The sequence below is a fragment of the Candoia aspera genome, chromosome 3, assembly GCF_035149785.1.
Source record: "Candoia aspera isolate rCanAsp1 chromosome 3, rCanAsp1.hap2, whole genome shotgun sequence".
In the NCBI taxonomy this organism is placed as follows: Eukaryota; Metazoa; Chordata; class Lepidosauria; order Squamata; family Boidae; genus Candoia; species Candoia aspera.
Window position 1 is genome coordinate 46,548,075 of NC_086155.1, and position 20,379 is coordinate 46,568,453.

At 41.9% G+C, this 20,379-nt stretch overlaps 1 protein-coding gene across 3 annotated transcripts in view; it reads left to right on the top strand.

Annotated features, from left to right (window-relative positions):
• PLEKHA6 (pleckstrin homology domain containing A6) overlaps window positions 1–20,379 on the top strand; it is a 157,396-nt gene that overhangs the window by 75,958 nt on the left and 61,059 nt on the right. For all 3 annotated transcript variants that reach the window (XM_063297541.1, XM_063297542.1, XM_063297543.1), the window contains exons 2-6: window positions 1,667–1,747; window positions 2,067–2,181; window positions 2,888–2,992; window positions 6,843–6,915; window positions 9,195–9,295. In XM_063297541.1, the coding sequence (XP_063153611.1) occupies window positions 2,080–2,181; window positions 2,888–2,992; window positions 6,843–6,915; window positions 9,195–9,295 (381 nt within the window). In that variant the 5' untranslated portion in view covers window positions 1,667–1,747; window positions 2,067–2,079. The remainder of the gene's footprint in view (window positions 1–1,666; window positions 1,748–2,066; window positions 2,182–2,887; window positions 2,993–6,842; window positions 6,916–9,194; window positions 9,296–20,379) is intronic.

Here is a 20,379-nt window from a genome sequence, read left to right on the forward strand (position 1 = left end):
GGGACAGTGTTCTCTGTGGCACTGGTGACAAGGGGGTTTTGTGCTGTGGTTATTCAGAAATAAGATCTTCTACCTGAGAAATAAATGCAACAGTCCTGCCCTGACATATAAAAGGGAGAACATTTTAGAATCTTGGTGATGCTGATACATTGTGGATATTGCTTTAAGACTGTAATTCTATGTACATTCAACACTCACCAGGCATGTGCTTAGGGACTACTAGGTATAAGAACCACTGGACAAAATGGGTTAGAGGTAATTTTTCAGTGAGCCATCAGTTACTGTGGGGAAAATAAGCACAGGGTGCTTTGCTTGTGTCATCCCCCTTGCATCTCCTCTGGCATGGAAGGCCTTATTTTTTAATCATTTCTGAAGAAAGATGCATCACATTTTTTTGCAGAGTGTTGCAAATGTGATTCTATCATTCATATTGGCAGAAAACTTGTTAATGCTAGTCCTGATCCTGCGGTAATAGAATGAAGGGTTTTTTTAAAAAAAAACACAGAGGTGTACATACTGTATATATTAATCTTGCAGCTCCTTTGGAAAATACATATTCTCTCTTCCTCTTTTAAGGGGAGTTGTTGAGTTTCTGGTTAAGGAGGCAGGGAGGAAGGAATTGCCTTGCTGTTACTTCTGCTTTCTTCCTCTTGGGTGGAGGTGGGGTGGGGGAATGATCATATCTAGGTTGGCAATAGAGTACATGACTCATGTCCAAAAGGTCTCATTTTCAAGCACAAGCACTGATAACTAAAAAAAGATCTCAGGAAAAAGACCCAATTCTCTGAGTTTCTGAAGAGCTGCTATTAATCAAGTACAGGCTGTAATGAATTAGTTATTAGTAGGTGGAAGACAAATCTCATAAACAAACAAATAAATAAAGAGCATTGGCCTGATTCAGTAGATCTTTTCTTCCCTTTTTCATGGGTGCTCCTTAGTACAGTTGTAGCGTGCTCTTTTTCAATAACTAAGAATTACTTACCAAATCATTAGTAATTAAATGAGCAAAATGAAGATGCATGCATTTATTTCCTAATTTTATGCCCTTGGTTTTCACCAAATGATGGCACTTATGTCCATTATAGATTAGCCAATTAATTAGACAAAGTTGCAAGTGTGTGAATAACTTGGAGGGGGGGAGGATGGGGGGGTTCACAGACTTAATGATGGCCCTAGGATTCCATGTGGGGCTCAGCCTATTTTCAACAGCACTTTTCAAGCTGAGAATTCAGACCTCTGCAAAAGTAACTGGTACATTCACAGGCTAGGCTGCTGGCTGTGTGAGGTGAAAGACAGAAAAAAATGACTCTTTCATAAAATGAAAAAGGGAGAAGGAAGACAAGACAGAAAATATGTGCCAGAAAGAGACTTCTAACCCATTCATTTCTAGCTCTGGCCCACCCACCTCTTGCTTCAGATGATTTCTGCCAGAATATAGACATTTGCAAGAAAAAAATAATGCCTATCCCTGACTTAATGATTGGTCAATGGTGTCTACTCCTACCAAATGGCATCAAATGCTGGGCTGTCCTGAAAGATGCATTGCTTGAGGAAATCTTTAATATTTATATTAATATTTAATTAATTATCAGCCAACTGGCAAAATACATTTCCACCTAAGCCACCTCATTAATACCTTGTCCGTTTCTCTTTGTTTTTTTCCTAGCCATAATGAAAGACGGAACACTTTTCTTCATCCAGTGACTGGCCAAATCTCAGAAGAGAACAACCATTTTGGTTTGCAAAGGTTGGTGGATTTTAGTGCCCTGCAATCTTGTGGAGGTTCATGAAAGAGTATAGGAAATGAAATTCAAGGGTGAAATGTACCATATGAAAGAAAATAGGTCCTTAGTTGTTCCAGAAGTCCAGTTCAAGGGAAAAAAAAGGCAGGGATTTGCACAATGGAGACTTGTATTTCATCTGACTTGATGTATTCTTGGTTTAAGTTAATGTTAACCCCAGATCAACATATGGACATGTATTTGTGGTGCGGAAATTTAAGAAGCAAAGTTAGTTCCTTGGCACTGTTAATAAAACATTTTCCTCTCCTTTGCCTGCAATCCCAGATCTGTCTTGGACATGTCAAGTAAAGCAAGTAGCAAGCGGCCAGCAGCAGTCAGTAGTGAATCCTCCAATCACACAATGGTTTCAGAGGTGCCTCAGGAACGACCAAATGGCAGGGTATGTTTGCTACATTGTGCCTTGTGGCCTTATTTATTTTTCTCTCTGTAGCTCTGTTCTGATAGGACATGTTGTCCAAGCTCTCTCGCTGTCAAGTTTTCCCATCTGAAAAAATAGGGTGCAACTGACCTGCCACTATGAAATTCTGGACTTTATACAACAAACTTACCACATTATTGCTCAACAGTTAAAGTAATTTTTGTTCTTATTCCACTTCATCTTGCTGTCCATGGAGAGCTAGTTGACACTGGAATTTCTTAGTATAAATGGCATACGTTTAAATTCCACCTCCTAGAAATTAGGCATCTTTTTTTCTATGCCAAGTGTCATAGCCAGCATGTGACTGCCATGTGCCCAAGATTATGTGTTTGATCCAGATTTAGTCATACTTAGAATGGACCTGTTGGTACTCAGTCAGACTTAAGAATCTTGCTTTATTGCTTTCAATGTGTCTGCTCTACTATTTATTTATCAAATTTGTACCCCACCAGAGTTCCAAAGGAGTCTCAGTGGTTTATAGTAATACAAATCAATTAAAATATCTACAGTCAAACTAAAACTAATATAAAGCATATAACAAGAATAAAAACCACAACATGATGCAAAAGCTCAGCAGCCATCAGGCTTAATATGATTAAGTAGGATTTCATCATATTACCTGCTGCTTGTTTTGCCTTCCGAAACCTTTCTGTTTTATTTCCCAAAGGCATCACGCACTTCTAGGAAAGGAATTGCTTTTGGAAAACGTTCTAATTCCATGAAGAGGAATCCCAATGCTGCAGTGACCAAGAATGGTTGGCTGTTCAAGCAGGTAAACCACCTGTCCCTCAGTAAATTTTCAGAGAAGATTCTTCAGGGGTAGACTACCCACAGCCCCTGAGCAAACATTTTGAAGGTCCTGAAACCAACTTCTGATTCTGTTGGTAAAATTAGATCACACAGTTTAATGCTGGAATTCTTTTGCAAAATGTTCCACACACCCCCACATAATTAAATAGTTATTTGGGGGGGGGATCAGTTTTTTTATGGACTGTCAACTTTGACATTACAGACATGCCCACTAAAGCATCTTTGGCCCCACCCAGAGTGATCTTCACCCACCAAAACTAGAGTATATGCTGCTTTGGTGTGCTAAAAGTTTGCCCATCTCTGCACAAACTTCCCCTATTTTCTCTCCAATATCACAGTTCAGCCATTATGCCTCAGGACAGGCAAGGAAGTGCTTCTTCACCCACTACTTGGTTTTCCTTATAACTTTATTGAGCAAGTGACTGAATTCAAAATCATTGACCCATTCAACCAATCCACCCATCAAAAACTTAAGGATATATTATTTATATACACTCCATTAGGACTGTTGTACACTATGTCATGCTTGGTTTGAAAATATTGGGGTTGCTATGCAATTGGTCAAGATCTCTGCATGACTTCAAAGGATTATGTTTTGGAGCTAAGGCACCTTATCATGGGTATATCCCTCCCACTCACACTAGAGGCAGGCAGGGTTTAGAGGAGATCTGATGTTACTTCCTGTGGAAGGGGATAGCTTCATCCTCAGTTTTGGTTCCACCCTGTTCTGTGAGCCTGTCAGTTCTGCCAAGGACTCCCTTAATCTACAGTTCTCCCTTTTTCCCTTTTTATTTTTTTCAGTTTATTTTTTACTACTAACCTTCCCTAATAAGGAATTATTTTTAAACAAACAATGCACAGAAGTGGAAGAAGACAATAGAATAGGAAGGACAAGAGACCTCTTCCAGAAAATTAGAAACATTGGAGGTAAATTCCAGGCCAAAATGGGTATGATCATAAACAAAGCTGGCAAGGACCTAACAGAAGAAGAAGAGATCAAGAAAAGGTGGCAAGAATATACAGAAGACCTGTATAGGAAGGATAACAATATCGGGGATAGCTTTGTCGGTGTGGTCAGTGAGCTAGAGCCAGACATCCTGAAGAGTGAGGTTGAGTGGGCCTTAAGAAGCATTGCTAATAACAAGGCAGCAGGAGACGACGGCATCCCAGCTGAACTGTTCAAAATCTTGCAAGATGATGCTGTCAAGGTAATGCATGCTATATGCCAGCAAATTTGGAAAACACAAGAATGGCCATCAGATTGGAAAAAACCAACTTATATCCCCATACCAAAAAAGGGAAACACTAAAGAATGTTCAAACTACCGAACAGTGGCACTCATTTCACATGCCAGTAAGGTAATGCTCAAGATCCTGCAAGGTAGACTTCAGCAATTCATGGAGCGAGAATTGCCAGATGTACAAGCTGGGTTTAGAAAAGGCAGAGGAACTAGGGACCAAATTGCCCATATCCGCTGGATAATGGAAAAAGCCAGGGAGTTTCAGAAAAACATCTATTTCTGTTTTGTTGACTATTCTAAAGCCTTTGACTGTGTGGACCATCACAAATTGTGGCAAATTCTTAGTGGTATGGGGATACCAAGTCATCTGTATAACGACCAAGTAGCAACAGTAAGAACAGACCACGGAACAACGGACTGGTTTCAGATTGGGAAAGGAGTATGGCAGGGCTGTATACTCTCACCCTACCTATTCAACTTGTACGCAGAACACATCATGCGACATGCTGGGCTTGAGGAATCCAAGGCTGGAGTTAAAATTGCTGGAAGAAACATTAACAATCTCAGCTATGCAGATGATACCACTTTGATGGCTGAAAGCGAAGAGGAACTGAGGAGCCTTATGATGAAGGTGAAAGAAGAAAGTGCAAAAGCTGGCTTGCAGCTAAACCTCAAAAAAACCAAGATTATGGCAACCAGCTTGATTGATAACTGGCAAATAGAGGGAGAAAATGTAGAAGCAGTGAAAGACTTTGTATTTCTAGGTGCAAAGATTACTGCAGCTGCTGACTGCAGTCAGGAAATCAGAAGACGCTTAATCCTTGGGAGAAGAGCAATGACAAATCTCGATAAAATAGTTAAGAGCAGAGACATCACACTGACAACAAAGGTCCGCATGGTTAAAGCAATGGAGTTCCCTGTAGTAACAGGGAGATAATGAGTCCAGAATGAGGAGATAATATTCAATAGTGGCTCAAGCATATGCTTCTTTAATTCACTGGAGTATAAAAAGGAGGAGGTATAGTACAATCACATTTGCAAGATTCTTTTATTAGCCAATAAAAGTAGTTTTAGTCTTTCCATGGAATTGATTCCCTGGTCTGCTCTACCTAGTGGGGCTGACCCCAGCCTGGGATATGGTAGCAAAGCCACGCAGATATCATCCTAGCATCCAAAAGAACTCCCACCACTTATAAATATATGCTCATATGGTAAGACTTCTGAAAATGGCTGAAAAGAGAGATAACTCTACCAATGTCAACTTCCACCCAAGTCCTGGCCTTTCTTTAGGTGGGCCTTGACAAGGGATTACCATCAACACCCTCCATAGACAGTTATCGGCACTGTCCTTAATCCTAATAGTGGAGAACCAAGAACGTCTCATCCCACTGTCTCCTCAGGAGATGCCTAAGAGGGGCTTCCCTGCAAAGACTGCCCATACTTGACCAGTATTTATCATGGACCTCCTATTAGTGCTTACCCTATCCCAGTATGAAGCATTTGTAAAGCACCTAACATGAAGAGTGGTATTTATAATAGTTATCATTTCAGTTAGATAAGCATCAGAAGGACTTCTGCATCATCCACTCAGATTTTGTGTCTAAACCCAGCCTTTTGCCCAAAATGAATACAGTTTTCCTTTAGGGTGCAGGAGGTAATCTTCTCTTTCCTCTAGCCCTAACCCCAAAACCTAACAGGGGAAAGAAGATACCAACTAAACATCAGACAAGCCATCAAGAGCTACCTGAGTAGAACAGAGGAGTCCAGAACCTTAGATTACCTCATAGCATCTTTTTCACAGCCTTCTGGGTTGCAAAGCCTCACTAACCATTCTTTCCAGATGGATCAAATAATGCACTGGACAACCGTATGAGACACAGAATAAGGCTGCCCCCACAGGACAATTGGGCAATCCGAATAAGTTCCTAGGATACATCAGTAGAGTGGGCACATGGTCCTCCATGTTCTTTTGCATTAAAGCTGAACTCATCTGCCTTGACCAAAGCATCTTTTCTAGCAAGAGTACACACACACACACACACACACACTCCAATATATGAGGGATAGCTCTGGTGTATTCCACCATAGGGTGCCCTGGCTCCCCTGTAGGAAAATGATATGCTGAAATTGGAGAAGATCCAATTTCTACAATAGACAGAGGGCATTCAGTCCACCTACCTATTATGGGAAGAAGGGAATATTTACAGAAAACTGCACATCACGCACCCCTTATTTCTCCCTTCTCAAATGTCTTTTTTCTGAGCTTTCTTTCTGACTTGGCATCCTGAAACTGGGGATCAAAGAACTCCCTCCCACAGGAAGTAACTTCAGAATTAATTTAAACAGTGCTTCCACAGCAAGTGGGTGGAAGATACTCTATTTTAGAAGATGGCTCTTCATGGTAAATCCAGTGTACCAGTTCTGGTCACATCCTAGCTAGAATCCCGCCAAATTCCATTGCTTTGTCTGACCTTAGCCTGTCATGCCATTTTCTCATAGGATGCTTTTTCAATCTATGATGTATGTAGTATCCAGATTATGACATTCATTTGCTTTCAACAACTCTTTACAGGCCAGCTCTGGAGTCAAGCAATGGAATAAGCGCTGGTTTGTATTGGTGGATCGCTGCCTTTTTTACTACAAAGGTATGAAGAGAAGCAAGTCTAAAATGAAATATAATGCAAAGTTATAAGGAAACTCCCAGATGCCAAAAATAGTTTTAAAGCAATGGCAGGAATGCATGCCTTCATTTTCTATCAAACAGAATTCTCACCTGCATATCTGCCACTGAGGAATAGCATTGCTATCACAGGAGAGACTGATTTCTTTTTTGTTCTGTAGGGGAAGCATCATTTTCATGGGATGAAACTTATTGGCTCACAGTTCCTAATCCAAAAAGAAAAAGAAAAAAAAAGCAACATTTAGAATGCCAAGGCACCTGAAATGGCATAGATAAGTACAGGAAGCAGCTTGTGCTTTAAACTCCAGGATTACCTATGAAGCAAGGTTTAGGAAACTACTTCTTCACAAAGTATGTAGTTGAGATATGCCGTTCTATATTATGAGATATAATAATAGCTGCCAACTAGATGGCTGTAAAAGGAGACCACACCACTCCTTTGCTGATAGTTATAGAGAACAAGCTATAGTTCTAATAAGTTCTATTATTCCCATTATCAGAAACAGGGTGCTTCTGAGTGCCAAGTGCAAGGAAGTACAAGTGAAAAGGTGTTACTGAATTTATGTCCCAGCTGGCTTCTGGCAGGCACCTGGTTGGCCACTATGGGGACAGAATGCTGGACGAGATGGCCCTTTGATCTGCTCCAGCAGGATTCTTATGTTTTTATAATATCATAACATAACATAAAATGTAGTTTTCCAGCAACAGCACAATGGGAATCTCTCAGATGAGCGATGACATTTGTCCATATTCTTTATTTCTTTGCTGTTTCATGTAAGTTAACCAAATGGCACAGCAAGTCACTAGCTACTTTACGTAGCAATTAATTTTCCATTTTGTAATACTGCAGAGGAATGGCTGAACCCATAAGGTCAAAGGCTCAAGGTCCTAAACCTGTTTTTCCAGAAGCTCCCTGGATCTTCTCACCCTGCCCTCACCTCTGCTTTGGGGGAGTTTGATAGCTTATGATCTGTGCTGCCCCTCTGGCAATTATATGATAAAAATATTTTAAAAGGAAATAAGTTTGACAGTGCCATCACTTGCTAGAAGCATGTGGCAAGTGGTTTCAGCCTTTTCTTTACCCCCTGGGAGATAAATTAATCTCACAGGAGGTAACTAAAATAAAAAAATAAAACTTTTAAACTTTAAGTGCAGTATCCAAAATAAAAGCATTCCATTTTGGAGGAAATAAATACCACCTGGTTAAAAAGAAAAATGCAAAAGGATTGTAATGCTTGGAGCTGACTACAAAAGGATTCTGGTTTGCTACAAATAGGAATTTCTCTGGCAGACTCTCAACTTACTACAGAGCTCAAGAAATATATAAATACAAATAGTATCCTCATAGTCTGAAGAACGGATAAAGGCTGAAATTAGGGAGAATTCACTAGCTAATATAGATAATTGTTGTAGGTGGCATGATATCTCTGATAGTTGGGTTTCATCTACCTGTTTAATTAGTTCTCTGAAACAGATGATTTGGATGTTGTTGCCCTTTCACAAAGTTTTGATTGATTGATTGATTGATTGAGTGTCATCAAGTCATTTCACATTCTCTGTAATATCCTATTAATCATGCTTCCCTATGGACTTGCTGGAATGATTAGGGTTAGGGTCTGACACTGAAGGTGCATGCGTGAAATTGCAGCACATATATATTTGTTTAATTTATACACAACATTCTACTCTGGCAAGTACTCCAATGAAGCAGACTGCATGTCACCCACAGCCAATTCAACTCTTTTATCTTTCCATAGCTCTAACTGCCAAATGGTGAGCCCAACAACAGCAGTATGAATGGATGTCCTGTAACCTTAAGTTCCCACAGACCTGCTGCCTGGGCCCTCTCTCTGGTAGCAGATGGAAAAGATGGTGGGCATGAATAATTAACTAGACAGTATTGTGAAGTGTAACTGTAATTGATATGCATACAGGGATATGTGAGCACTTGCTGGTCTGTACTGGAGAGAAGAACAAGCATGGATGCATCAGGGCAAAGGGGCATCTTTCACAGGTAGATAGATGGTTAGGCACAACATTTCCAGCCCACTGTCTGTGTAATAATTGTTTTCAAGTCTGCAACTCTTTTGTTAGTAGCAAGAAAATTTACCCTTCGCTCCTGGATTGTTTCTTGGTTGCAATGGACATGAAGTATAAGGGTATCCATTTTAACAATTGTTAACTGAGATAAAGGAATGTTCTTAGTGGTCTAATTCTTTGTCCCTCCCTTCTTCTTTTATGCAGATGAGAAAGAGGAAAGCATCTTGGGCAGCATCCCACTTCTCAGTTTTCGGGTGGCAGCTGTCCAGCCGTCAGATAACATCAATAGAAAATATACCTTTAAGGTCAGTAAAGGGCGGAGGTGCTCCTAGTATGGTGTTCATCAATGTGTAGATAGACTTTGCTGTGCTAGTAGAAATGTGTCTTAGGCTAAAAGCACTTCCTGAACTAAACCCAGTAGAAAGTTTAAATGAACACAACTTTCTTAGCAATGCCCTGGTTCTGTTTCTTTCTTTGTTTTGTTTTTATAAGAGGAGATTCTACCTTCCCCTGAGAAAGTGTACAAACCTACAGTCTCCAAGTTGCAGTCTAAAGTACTGAAGTCTGGGAAAAGCTGATTTTGATGGTGGAAAGAATTAGTTCTAAGTACTGGCAGGCAAAGAGCAAGCAAAGGAAGCATGAAAGGTAAAGGCAGAAGCCCAGTGCCACAAGAGCATAGACTTTCTAAGGCATCAAGAGGTACATGTGGATTGTTGAAAGGCTTGCTGAGATGTAAATGAGTGGCCTTGAACCATTGTTACTTCTATTGATTGTAATAATGGCACCAATTATACAACTCTAGGGGACATCTAGTCTGGTTTCCGGCTTAACCCAGGAATGAAGTGTAGGAGGCAACCAGTGCATTTGTCAGATGCTTATCCAGCCTACCGCTAAGTACCCCAAGTCAAGAATTTGGAGTCACCTCTCTGAGGTAGCTTTCTGCCTTGTCCAATACCAATTAGCTGGATAGGTGGGTAGACAAAAGAGAAGGTACTGAGTACCTTCTTGCAGTAAGCTGTAGTGTTTGCAGAAAGCTTTCTGCCTTTTGCTTTGTTTTTTAATCTAAACTATTTTAAGCTTCATTGGTGATTTTTTAAGGTCATATTTAATCGTTTCAGAATATTGCTAGGCAGTTAGGAAGGAATCTTTTGCTAGTGCCTACCACCTTTTTCCTCAAAAGGCAAAAAATGCTCAGTAGAACAGAGGGGAACTCTGATTTTGACAAAACATATTGCTAAAAACAAGGTATTAATCTTTTTTCCCTCAGAGGCACTGGGAAAGGTCTATGAAATTGTGTGTTCATTATAAGTCACTTGTCTATCAGAATTGAATCTTGCCCCTTTTTTCAGTGTGTTCATGTTTGATTGGGAATTTGAACGTTGATCTCCCTGCTCTTAAGTGGAACACACTAATCACAATACAACAGAGGTTTACTTTCATACTTACAATCAGTGGCTGGGTTTGCTACAATATGAGTAGTGGAAGCACACATAGCATCTAAAAAGAAGCATCAATCTACTCTTAATTAGGCAACATTCCCATTACGTTTGGAATACTTAGAAAAGCCAGCTTCACAAGAAAACTACCCTGTGAGTAGTGTTATGATTGGGCTGCACTGAATCTCGGATCTGCAAAGACTTCCCTTTTCTGACTCTCTTTTGGATGAGTTTAGAGGCAGCTTTCCCCATGCTAACTAGAAGGGGATGGGGGTTGTAGCCCTAAACATCTGGAGGAACCTAAACATCTGGGGAGAACTAATTAGAACATTAAAGAAAGACAATGTATTTTAGCTTGCTTAGCATGTAATTATTCCCACTTGCCAAATAATCGTGGTGCAAAATGTATGATTGTAGAAGGACAGCAAACTAAGTAGCAAAATGCTGAAATGAGGCAGAGAGAACGTTGCCTGGATTTTGCCCTATATCAGGGTAGCTCAAGGGCCAATGAAGCCTTCAAGCACTGATATGTGGCTCTTGGAGCCCTCTCCAGATTTTGTGGTGTGAGTACTTGAAAATTGGCAGCATGGTTTCCCAAAATTTTGGGGTGGAAAACATGAAAATCTACATGAGCATGAAAATAGATTTTATTCTGTTAAAAAAAGAGAAGAAACACCTTACCACTAAAGAGCTTAAAAGAGAAACTCCCAGCCAGTTGTCCATGTAACTTGCCTGCTACAGTCCTCACCCCTACCAAAAATATTGATTGTGGCCCCAGGCACTAAACGGTTGCATACTCCTGGGAGTCTTTTCCTTCCAAAAATGCCAAATGAAAAACCCCAAATGGTGTTACTTTTCACCCAAATCCCTTTATCTCATATCTGCGGTTTGTCATATGCACTTTCATAAGCTATGAAGCTCTAATATGAGGAATATCTGAGCATCATAAGATGAGTCATTTTGGTCAAGAAAACAGCCCTTGTAGTCCAGCATTCCATGTTTCACTATGACCATCAGATGCATTCAGCAAGTTCATAAAATCTAGCAGGAGGTATTCAGGTGTGTCACCTATTCTTCAAGTTGCAAGATTTTTAGCTATTGACAGCTGAGTCTCCATGACTTTGTGCAGTCCCCTTTTAAATGTGTTTAGCAAGGTAACTTCCACCATATCTTGTGGCAGCAAATTCCATAGCTTAATTATCATAGGATTGAAGGGAAGTCCTTGTACACCATCTGGTCCAGCAGCCTCCTGGTGAAGGCCTGCAAATGTGTTTGCTCTCAGTGGTACTCATAGTTTATTATACCTTAATTGTTGGCACTGCCCCTTGCACCAAGATAGCTCCAGCAATCTGCCCTGCTGGACCAAGTTTAAAGGGAACTCTTGAAGTGCTGCAGACATAGTATGCAAAGGATAGGGCAACAAGACAGGCTGTCCGCTTCATCTGGCATCACATCCTAGGGTCTGAGGATATAGCCATCTCATGACCTATTGCACTACCAGCAAACTTAGTTCAGCTGAATCTATCTTGCAGATGTGCTATTATAACTTATTTTGAGAGACAAGGAGCATTTCTGTACTTTAAAGGCTGACTGCTTTAGTGACCTATCACCACAGCAATGGGAAGGTGATGCTATAAATCACTCATAGAGGAGTGCTCACAAGAAGATGGGCTGAAGAGCTTTCTTGCTCTTGCCCAAATAAAAATCCATCTTAGCAGTTGCAGCCCAATATTCTGAGCAGCACTTCAGATAAAATGAAGAATTGGGCAGTCTATAAAATAGTACGCTATCTAGATATATACAGGCAGGTATTTATATTCCTTAAAATTCCATTAATGTTTTAATGTTTTTCAAAATTAGGGGAGACATCTTTTTGACAGCTCAGACCCTTACTTCAGCATTTCTCCTAGAAATAAAGCAGTTTACAGGATTTTAACTGGGAATTCCAAGTAGAAAAGAATTGCCTGTTCTGATCATACTTTATTTAGATGGAAAATAAGAGCTTTATATCACACATTTAAAAATCTTGTTTGATTCCTAAAGTGTATTTAGTTGCATATATGATGTCAGTACATGTTTGTAGTTTTTGTACTAGACCACTAGCCAGTTTGGTCTAGTGGTTAAGGCAACAGGCTAGAAACCAGGAGACTGTGAGTTCTAGTCCCGCCTTAGGCATGAAAGCCAGATAGGTGACCCTGGGCCAGTCGTGCTCTTTCAGCCCAACTCACCTCACAGGGTGGTTGTTCTGGGGAAAAAAGGAAGAAGGAATATTAGGTATGTTCACTGCCTTGAGTTATTTATAAAAATAATAAAGGTGGGATAGAAAATAAATAATAAGAAATATTTTTATGAGGTTTAGCCCCAAATTCATTCTATCCCCTTTTCACTTGATGGATATTAATTCTTGTGAGTGAGTCTAAATATAGTCAAACAAATCATATAATGTTTGTGGAATAAGTCTGGAGCATTGAAATATCATGTGGGAGAGATTAGAAAATCATTCAGAGATATTTGAGAATTGTTTCATATGCAAAAAAATTCCAGTACACTCTTTCTTTTCTATCTCTTCTTCTTTTTCTTTTTATCTATCCACCATCTTTTCTTACTTTTCTTTTTTCTTTTTTTCTAAGTTTGTATTGCTTTTATATTCTGTAAAAAAATCTTAATAAAAATTAATAAAAAAAATACCAGTACACTCAATGAAATTAATTATATATAGGTACTTATTAATTAAATTAATTAAATGAAATTAATTTTATGTAGGTACTTGCACATCTGGGTGATGACTGGGGAAGGCAATGGCAAACCACCCCGCTATTGTCTGCCAAGCAAATATCGCAAAAGCGGCATCCCCCCCAAAGGGTCAGACATGACTCAGTGCTTGCACAGGGGACCTTTCACCTTTCACACACTTGCACATCTACATGTTACACACTTACATAATTGTCTCTGTTATTACCATCATGCCCATTGTATTTGTCCTAACAGCCAGGAACCACAATGAGACAAGGAATAGGTCTCTAGTTCTTTATTACTGCTACATTAGACAGAAAATCCTAACAAACTGAAGAAGCGTGGGAAAAACCCAGACAGATAAACCCCAAAGGTTAAGGCATGTCTGATCTGTGTCTCTTTGAATGGCTGCTTAACTCCTCAGTACTACGCATGCATTTTCCCCCCTGGATAGGGGCCCCTTCCTGCTCACCATCAGTACTCATGACATCACCCTCCCCTCCAGATTCACATTCCATTTCAGCCCCCTCCCTTCCAGAGGTCTCATAAGAGTCCATCTCCCCCTCTAAGCTCCCATGGGAACTGGACAACGATGGAAATTCTTCAAAGGAAAACTCCTCCAAGGACGAATCAGTGCTGCTCTCCAGGTCTGATAATGCTTCTGGCCAGGTGGCTGCTGCTGGAAAATAGCTAGATAATTAGAAGATTCTTCCCCCCTCCCCCTTGGGAAATGCAAGCCCGAGATGGAGGGCTGCAGCTCTCCCTTCTCCTCTGTCTCTGGCCTCAGTGTCTCAGGCGGGGGTAGAGGTTGCCAACTTATGAACTCCTCTGCTTGGGATTCCTCTGCTTGCTCAGTCAAGTGAGGAATCTCTGGTAGAGTGTGAAGCTTGGGTTTGTGAGGGAAAAGCTGATGGAATTGATGAACCAGCATTGGTGCATGCACATCTCTGGCATTCTCCCACGTGCGCTCTTCCTCAGGGTACCCTTTCCAGTGTATTAAATATTGGATGCCCCTTCCCCTCCTCCTAGAGTCCAGAATTTCCTCGACTTCATATTCCTCTTCCCCCTCCACAATTACTGGAGGTGTGGGGGGGGGGGCATTTGCAATCGTAAGGTACTTGGGGGAGGGTCTTTGGCTAGCAAGGCTCTGTGAAAAACTGGATGGATTTTCATGGATGCTGGCCCCTTTAAGCGATAAGCCACTGGATTTATCTGCTGTACCACAGTGAAAGGGCCCACAAACCTAGAGTCCAACTTCTTGGAGGGCCTGGTAGAGGTCGAAAACTTGGTAGAGAGCCACACTTTGTCTCCTACTGCAATCGCTGGCCCCTCTTGTCTGTGAGCATCTGCAGCTCTCTTGTAAGCTCTCTTTGCCCTGTTCAGCTGCTCCTTTAACAACTCCTATGCGGCTTGTTGCTCTTTAAGAAAATCAGCCGTGGCTGGAACAGTTCCCTGCTGAGAGGAGGTGGGCAACACCCGAGGGTTAACCCCATAGAGTGCTTGGAAAGGAGACATCTTGGTAGAGGATTGCACAGAGTTGTTATAAGTAAATTCTGCCATGGGGAGTAGGGCTGGCCAATTGTCTTGCTGATAAGTGGTGTAACACCTGAGATACTGCTGTAACCATTGGTTAATTTTCTCAGCTTGCCTGTTACTAGCTGGATGATGTGATTATGATAGGTGGATCTGGACCCCTAATGACTGGAAAAGGGCCCTCCAGAACCTGGAAGTGAACTGAGGGCCTCTGTCACTCACCAAGTGATTTATCATGCCTCTATACCGAAAAACATGGTCCATAAACAACTGTGCTGTGGCTTGCGCAGACGGGAGTCACTTTCAAGGAATAAAATGTGCCATTTTAGTGAAAAGGTCCACCACCACTAGTATGGAAGTCAGCCCCTGGACCAGGGGTAAATCAGTGATGAAATCCATGGAGATTGTATCCCAAGGCCTACTAGGGGTGGGTAGGGGTTGCAAGAGTCCTGTGGGCTTCCCTGGGAGAGGCTTGGCTCGTCTACAGGTATGACAAGAAGCAATGTAACCCTTTATGTCTGCAGTCATCTTAGGCCACCAGTAGTCTCTCAGAGCTCTATGGAGAGTTTTGAAAACACTTCCGTGGCCTGCCTTTTGATGGTCATGGCAAAGTCTCAGTACTTCTTCCCTCAATGAGGGGGGAATGTATAATCACCCGCTATGCCAGAGGATTCCTGCCTCCACATTAAATGGGGAGGCAGTGTCTTGCGGGCCCCTCTGGAGGTCATCCATCCTGGCCCTGGCATACGGATCCTGCTGCTGCTGAGCTCTGACTCTTGTAAATAGGTCCTCTGCTTGTCTGCCTGCTGCTAAAATCTCTGTCTGGTTCCCCCTCATAGACTGCTGAGAGTTGTGAGGTTGTAATATAGTAGCCTGTACCTCCTGGTGAGTAGTGGGGGTTGCCTGAATGGATGGAGACAAGGTATCTGCCAAACAGTTCTGCACCCCGGGAACATAAGAAATAGCAAAACTGAAATGGGAGAAAAACTGGCTCCATCTGATTTGGCGTGGGGTGAGGGATCTGGTGTTTTGTAGAAGCTGTAAATTCTTGTGATCGGTGCAAACTTTCACAGGAAAGGTTGCACCTTCTAGCCAGTGCCTCCACTCTTGAAATGCTGCTTTAATTGCTAGCAACTCCTTGTTTCTCTCTGCTGGTGAGAGCATGCGGGAGAAAAATGCACAAGGGAGCAATGTATTCTTGGTTTTGTTTGTATATTGCAATAAAACCACACCAATGGCAATATCTGAAGCATCTGAATGCATTATGAATTGCTTCGTGGGATCAGGGTGCTTTAAAAGCGGCTGGGATGCAAAGAGTTGCTTAAATTCTTGAAAGGCTGCTTGCTCTCTCTCCCCCCAAATGAATTTTGATCCTTTCTTCAAAAGCTGTGTGAGGGGTTTAGCCCTGTCACTAAATTTATTTATGAATCTCCTGTAAAAATTGCAGAACCCTAGAAATCTTTGTACCTCTTTCACATTTCGGGGGGGTTGCCAAGAGAGAATTGCCTGGACCTTAGAAGGATCCATGGATATGCCTTCTGTTGATATTTTATAGCCCAGGAAATGTAATTCAGTTAAGTCAAAGGCACACTTCTCTAGCTTGGCGAACAGCTTGTTCTCTCTGTCTTTGTAAGACATTACGTACATGGGTTACGTGAGTTGTAGCATCCTCAGAGAATATTAATATGTCATCTAGATAAATGACCAGATACTTATCTAGTAAATCAGAGAAAATTTGATTTATAAATCGGTAAAATATGGCTCCTGCATTAGACAAGCCAAAGGGCAAAACAAGGTACTCAAATTTACCAAACCTGGTATTGAAGGCAGTCAGATATTCATGCCCCTCTTTCATCCAGATCAGATTGTACGCATTCCTGAGGTCCAACCTAGTAAAAATGAGTGCTTTCTGTAAGCGATCCAGCAGATCAGATATTAGGGGGAGTGGGTAATTTTCTTTGACTGTGAGCTTATTGAGGGAACTGAAATCATGTACCACTCTCATGGGTGCCTCCTGGTTTGCTGGTACCAACAGGTCAGGCTTCTTTGGTACAAAGAAGGTAGGAGCAGACGCTGGGGAAGTAGATGGTTGGATGAAACCCTTTTGGAGATTAGAATCCAAGTAATCCTTTAAGGTGGCTAGTTCCTTGGGGGACGTGGGATATTGTTTCCTTGCTGGAATCCTGGCTCCTGGTATCAACTCAATGGTGCAATCACAGTCCCTATGGGGGGGTAGTGCTGTGGCCTCTTGTTCGCTGAAAACGTCTGCGAAATCTGCATACTTGGCTGGCAACTGGACCCCCCCTGCTTCTGTGGCTGCATTGGTTGCTGGAGAGAGGAGAGTGGCTTGAATCTTGTGGTGCTGGCATTCCTTAGCTGGGAAGGAGATTGGTCCCGTAGTCCAGTTCAACAATGGGTTGTGGATCTTCAGCCAAGGTGTGCCCAGGACTATAGGCACATTAAGTGATGCAGTAACATAAAGTTGGATCCACTCAGTGTGGTCTCCCGTTGTTAGCTGCAAAGGTTCTGTGAAACTTCTAATTGGCCCTGCCTTGAGGGGCTGGCCATCAATGGTCTCCACTTCTATGGGACGTGGCAATTCTATGGTCGGGATGTTGAGGTCTTGTACAGTCTGTACATCAATAAAATTGGTGGAAGCTCCGGAATCCACGAGGACCTCTAGCTTGACCTGGTGCTCTGGGTTTATGTGCATTATGACTGGTAAGTAGTAAAAGGATTGCCTGGAATCCTCAGAATGAGCCCTTCTTAATTGATTGATGGTCTCCCTGCTGAGCTCTGTGGAGGGAGACCAACGGAGTTTCCCTTGTTGGAAGTCGAGGTGGAGGTGGCTCTTGGTTCTGCTGCTTGCCCTGGGGCTCTTACGGAATTTGCTTGGCTTCTCGCTGGGCAAGCTCTCACCATGTGCCCCTGGACTCCGCAGTAGAAACAGAGGGCTCTCTCTCTCCTTCTCTGCTTCTCAGCCTCGGAAATAAGCCTCCTGCTCACCCCGATCTGCATCGGCTCCTCTGGTCCTGAGTAAAGAGAAGGTGTGGAGAGAGCTGGAAATCCTGGAAGCGCTCTGAGGCCCCTGTTTCTCCCCGGCTGCATCTGAGCTCTTCTAGTCTGGTGTCTATGACCACAGACAGCTGATATAAACCTTCTAGGGTAGCTGGTGTTCCTTGGCGCACTAATTCATTTTTAATTTCTTCATCCAGCCCCTGTTTGAATTGGTTTTTCAAGGCACTCTCATTCCAGTCCAGATCTCCTGCTAACAGCTTGAAATCAGCAATGTAAATTCCCACCCTCTTGTTGCCTTGCTTGAGCTTCTGAATTTCCTGGCTGGCAGTGACCTCTCTGATCGGGTTGTCAAAGTGTGCTCAGAACCCTGCCAGAAAATTCTGATAGTCGTTGAGAATTGGGTCATTGTTGTCCACCATGGGAATAGCTCATTTGGCTGCTGGGCCCTTTAGCAGACTTAGAATGAAGGTGACTCTGGTTCTGTCTGTGGGAAACTCTGCCGGTCTGCTGTCGAAAAACATTGTGCACTGTGTGAGAAAGGTTCTCAACTGTCCTGCTTCTCCTCCAAACTTCTCTGGTAGACTGCCCTGGGATCTCAAGACTACTGGCGGAGCTGCTGCTGCTGCTGCTGCTGCTGGCACCGGTTGTGGGTTAATCGGAGCTGGTTGTTGTAACTGCTGTAGCATGGCTGCTTGTAATGTGTTGATCTGGAGATCTACTTGTTGTTGATATTGTTGCAATGCTGCTGCCAGTTGGATGGCTTGCCGAATTTCCTGGTTTTCCGAAGACATTTTCCCAAATGTCTCTTCCTTTTTTTTTTTTGTTCCTCCCTCTTTCAATGGGAGTAGTTGTGTTTGTTAGGATTGATGTCCTAACAGCCAGGAACCACGCTGAGACAAGGAATAGGTCTCTAGTTCTTTATTACTGCTACATTAGACAGAAAATCCTAACAAACTGAAGAAGCGTGGGAAAAACCCAGACAGATAAACCCCAAAGGTTAAGGCGGGTCTGATCTGTGTCTCTTTGAATGGCTGCTTAACTCCTCAGTACTATGGATGCATTTTCCCCCCTGGATAGAGGCCCCCTCCTGCTCACCATCAGTACTCATGACAGTATTGTTCACTAACTGATTTCTACTTATTGAAACAGCTTGCCATTCAGATGTTTCAAAACTGTCCTGTGTGATATTTGTACCCTTTTTAATGATGATGAATCGGTTTCAGTTGGAAACGATTGATACATGAGTTTTCTTTGTAAATCTTCCTACATGTCTAATAGTGTTATAGGGGGGAAAAGGGGGGGGGATTGTATGTCGAAGTGGCATGGTGTCTCCAAATGAAGCTCATAAGCATAGAAGCATGCTTTTCACAACAACTTGTCTGCTTTTGATTGATAGCGGTCTGGGAACCCTTTTCTGGTACAAACTCTATGCTTCCCATCAAGTTTCACTGATACTATTGTATTAGACAGGGTCTCAGAGTCTATAAAGATCTATAGAACATCTTAAAGAAGGGTATCATATTTCCAGATCATATGAAGTTTATGAAGTACATTTCAGAGTTCAGTGGGAATTATTCTGAAGTACATGTGCTTAGAATTTCAATGGTTGTTTTTAAGAACACAAAGACCACACTGAAGAAAATGAAAGTACTGATCTTCTCCAAACTCCAGTATTGATGGCAAAAGAGCCAAATTTTTATATTTTATTCTCTTGTTTATGAAGAATATTGGGCTCCCAACTGATGTTCAGAAAAAAAAAATGTAATGGTATAGACTATTCCCAATATCAGTGTTTCTCAACCTTGGCAACTTTAAGATGTGTGGACTTCAACTTCCAGAATTCCCCAGCCGGCATGAGAAACACTGTCATAGACAATCAGTATGTACTAGATGGGTAGATCTACAAATATTATTTTTTCCCTTCATCCTACAATTTATAGCAATTTTATTTTATGGCATGTCTTATTGCTGTAATATTTATACCTGCACCTTTTCCCTAGCATTCTAAGACAACTGGCTGAGTGCTGTTCCATAGGCTGAGATGGAAAGGAATAGCTTTCCCAAGTACAGTGAAAGCCAAGTTGTTCATTCAGTTTTAAGCTCAGAAACCTCTAAGTATGTGCCCAATTCTTTTTCAACTCCCCATTCACAGTGACCAGGTCTGCTGTTGGTGTGCTTTGCCTGCTTGATAGTCCTCCCTATTGAACTGCTTATTGGGTGTGGCTGATCTGTTCTCTGTCTTCCCTGTTTTTCTGCGTGAGGATCCCCTGGACAGGAGATCTCTTCTGATAACTGGTCTGCAATGCATCACCCAGCCACCAAATAGGTAGTGTTTTCCTTCTGTTTCCAAATGCATGCATGCATGCCAGAAAGGAAAAATGAAGTACCAATGCATAAAAATTATCCTGCATGCTTTATTCACCTGCAATCATTCCCAAAGGAAATGTGGTTGGGGGAAATTTTGGATCTCTTTGTCTAATGAAATACCTAGAAGTATTTTTAAATCATGGGAGAATACTGGAAACACAGAGGTATGTATGTATGCACACACCACTGAAGATGTAGATCATCTGAAGTCATTACTATTATATGACTTGTACACAAATAAATGTTCATGTAATGGGTTTTAGTCAATGATTTGTGGAAGGTAATATCTAGCTCAACAGAGT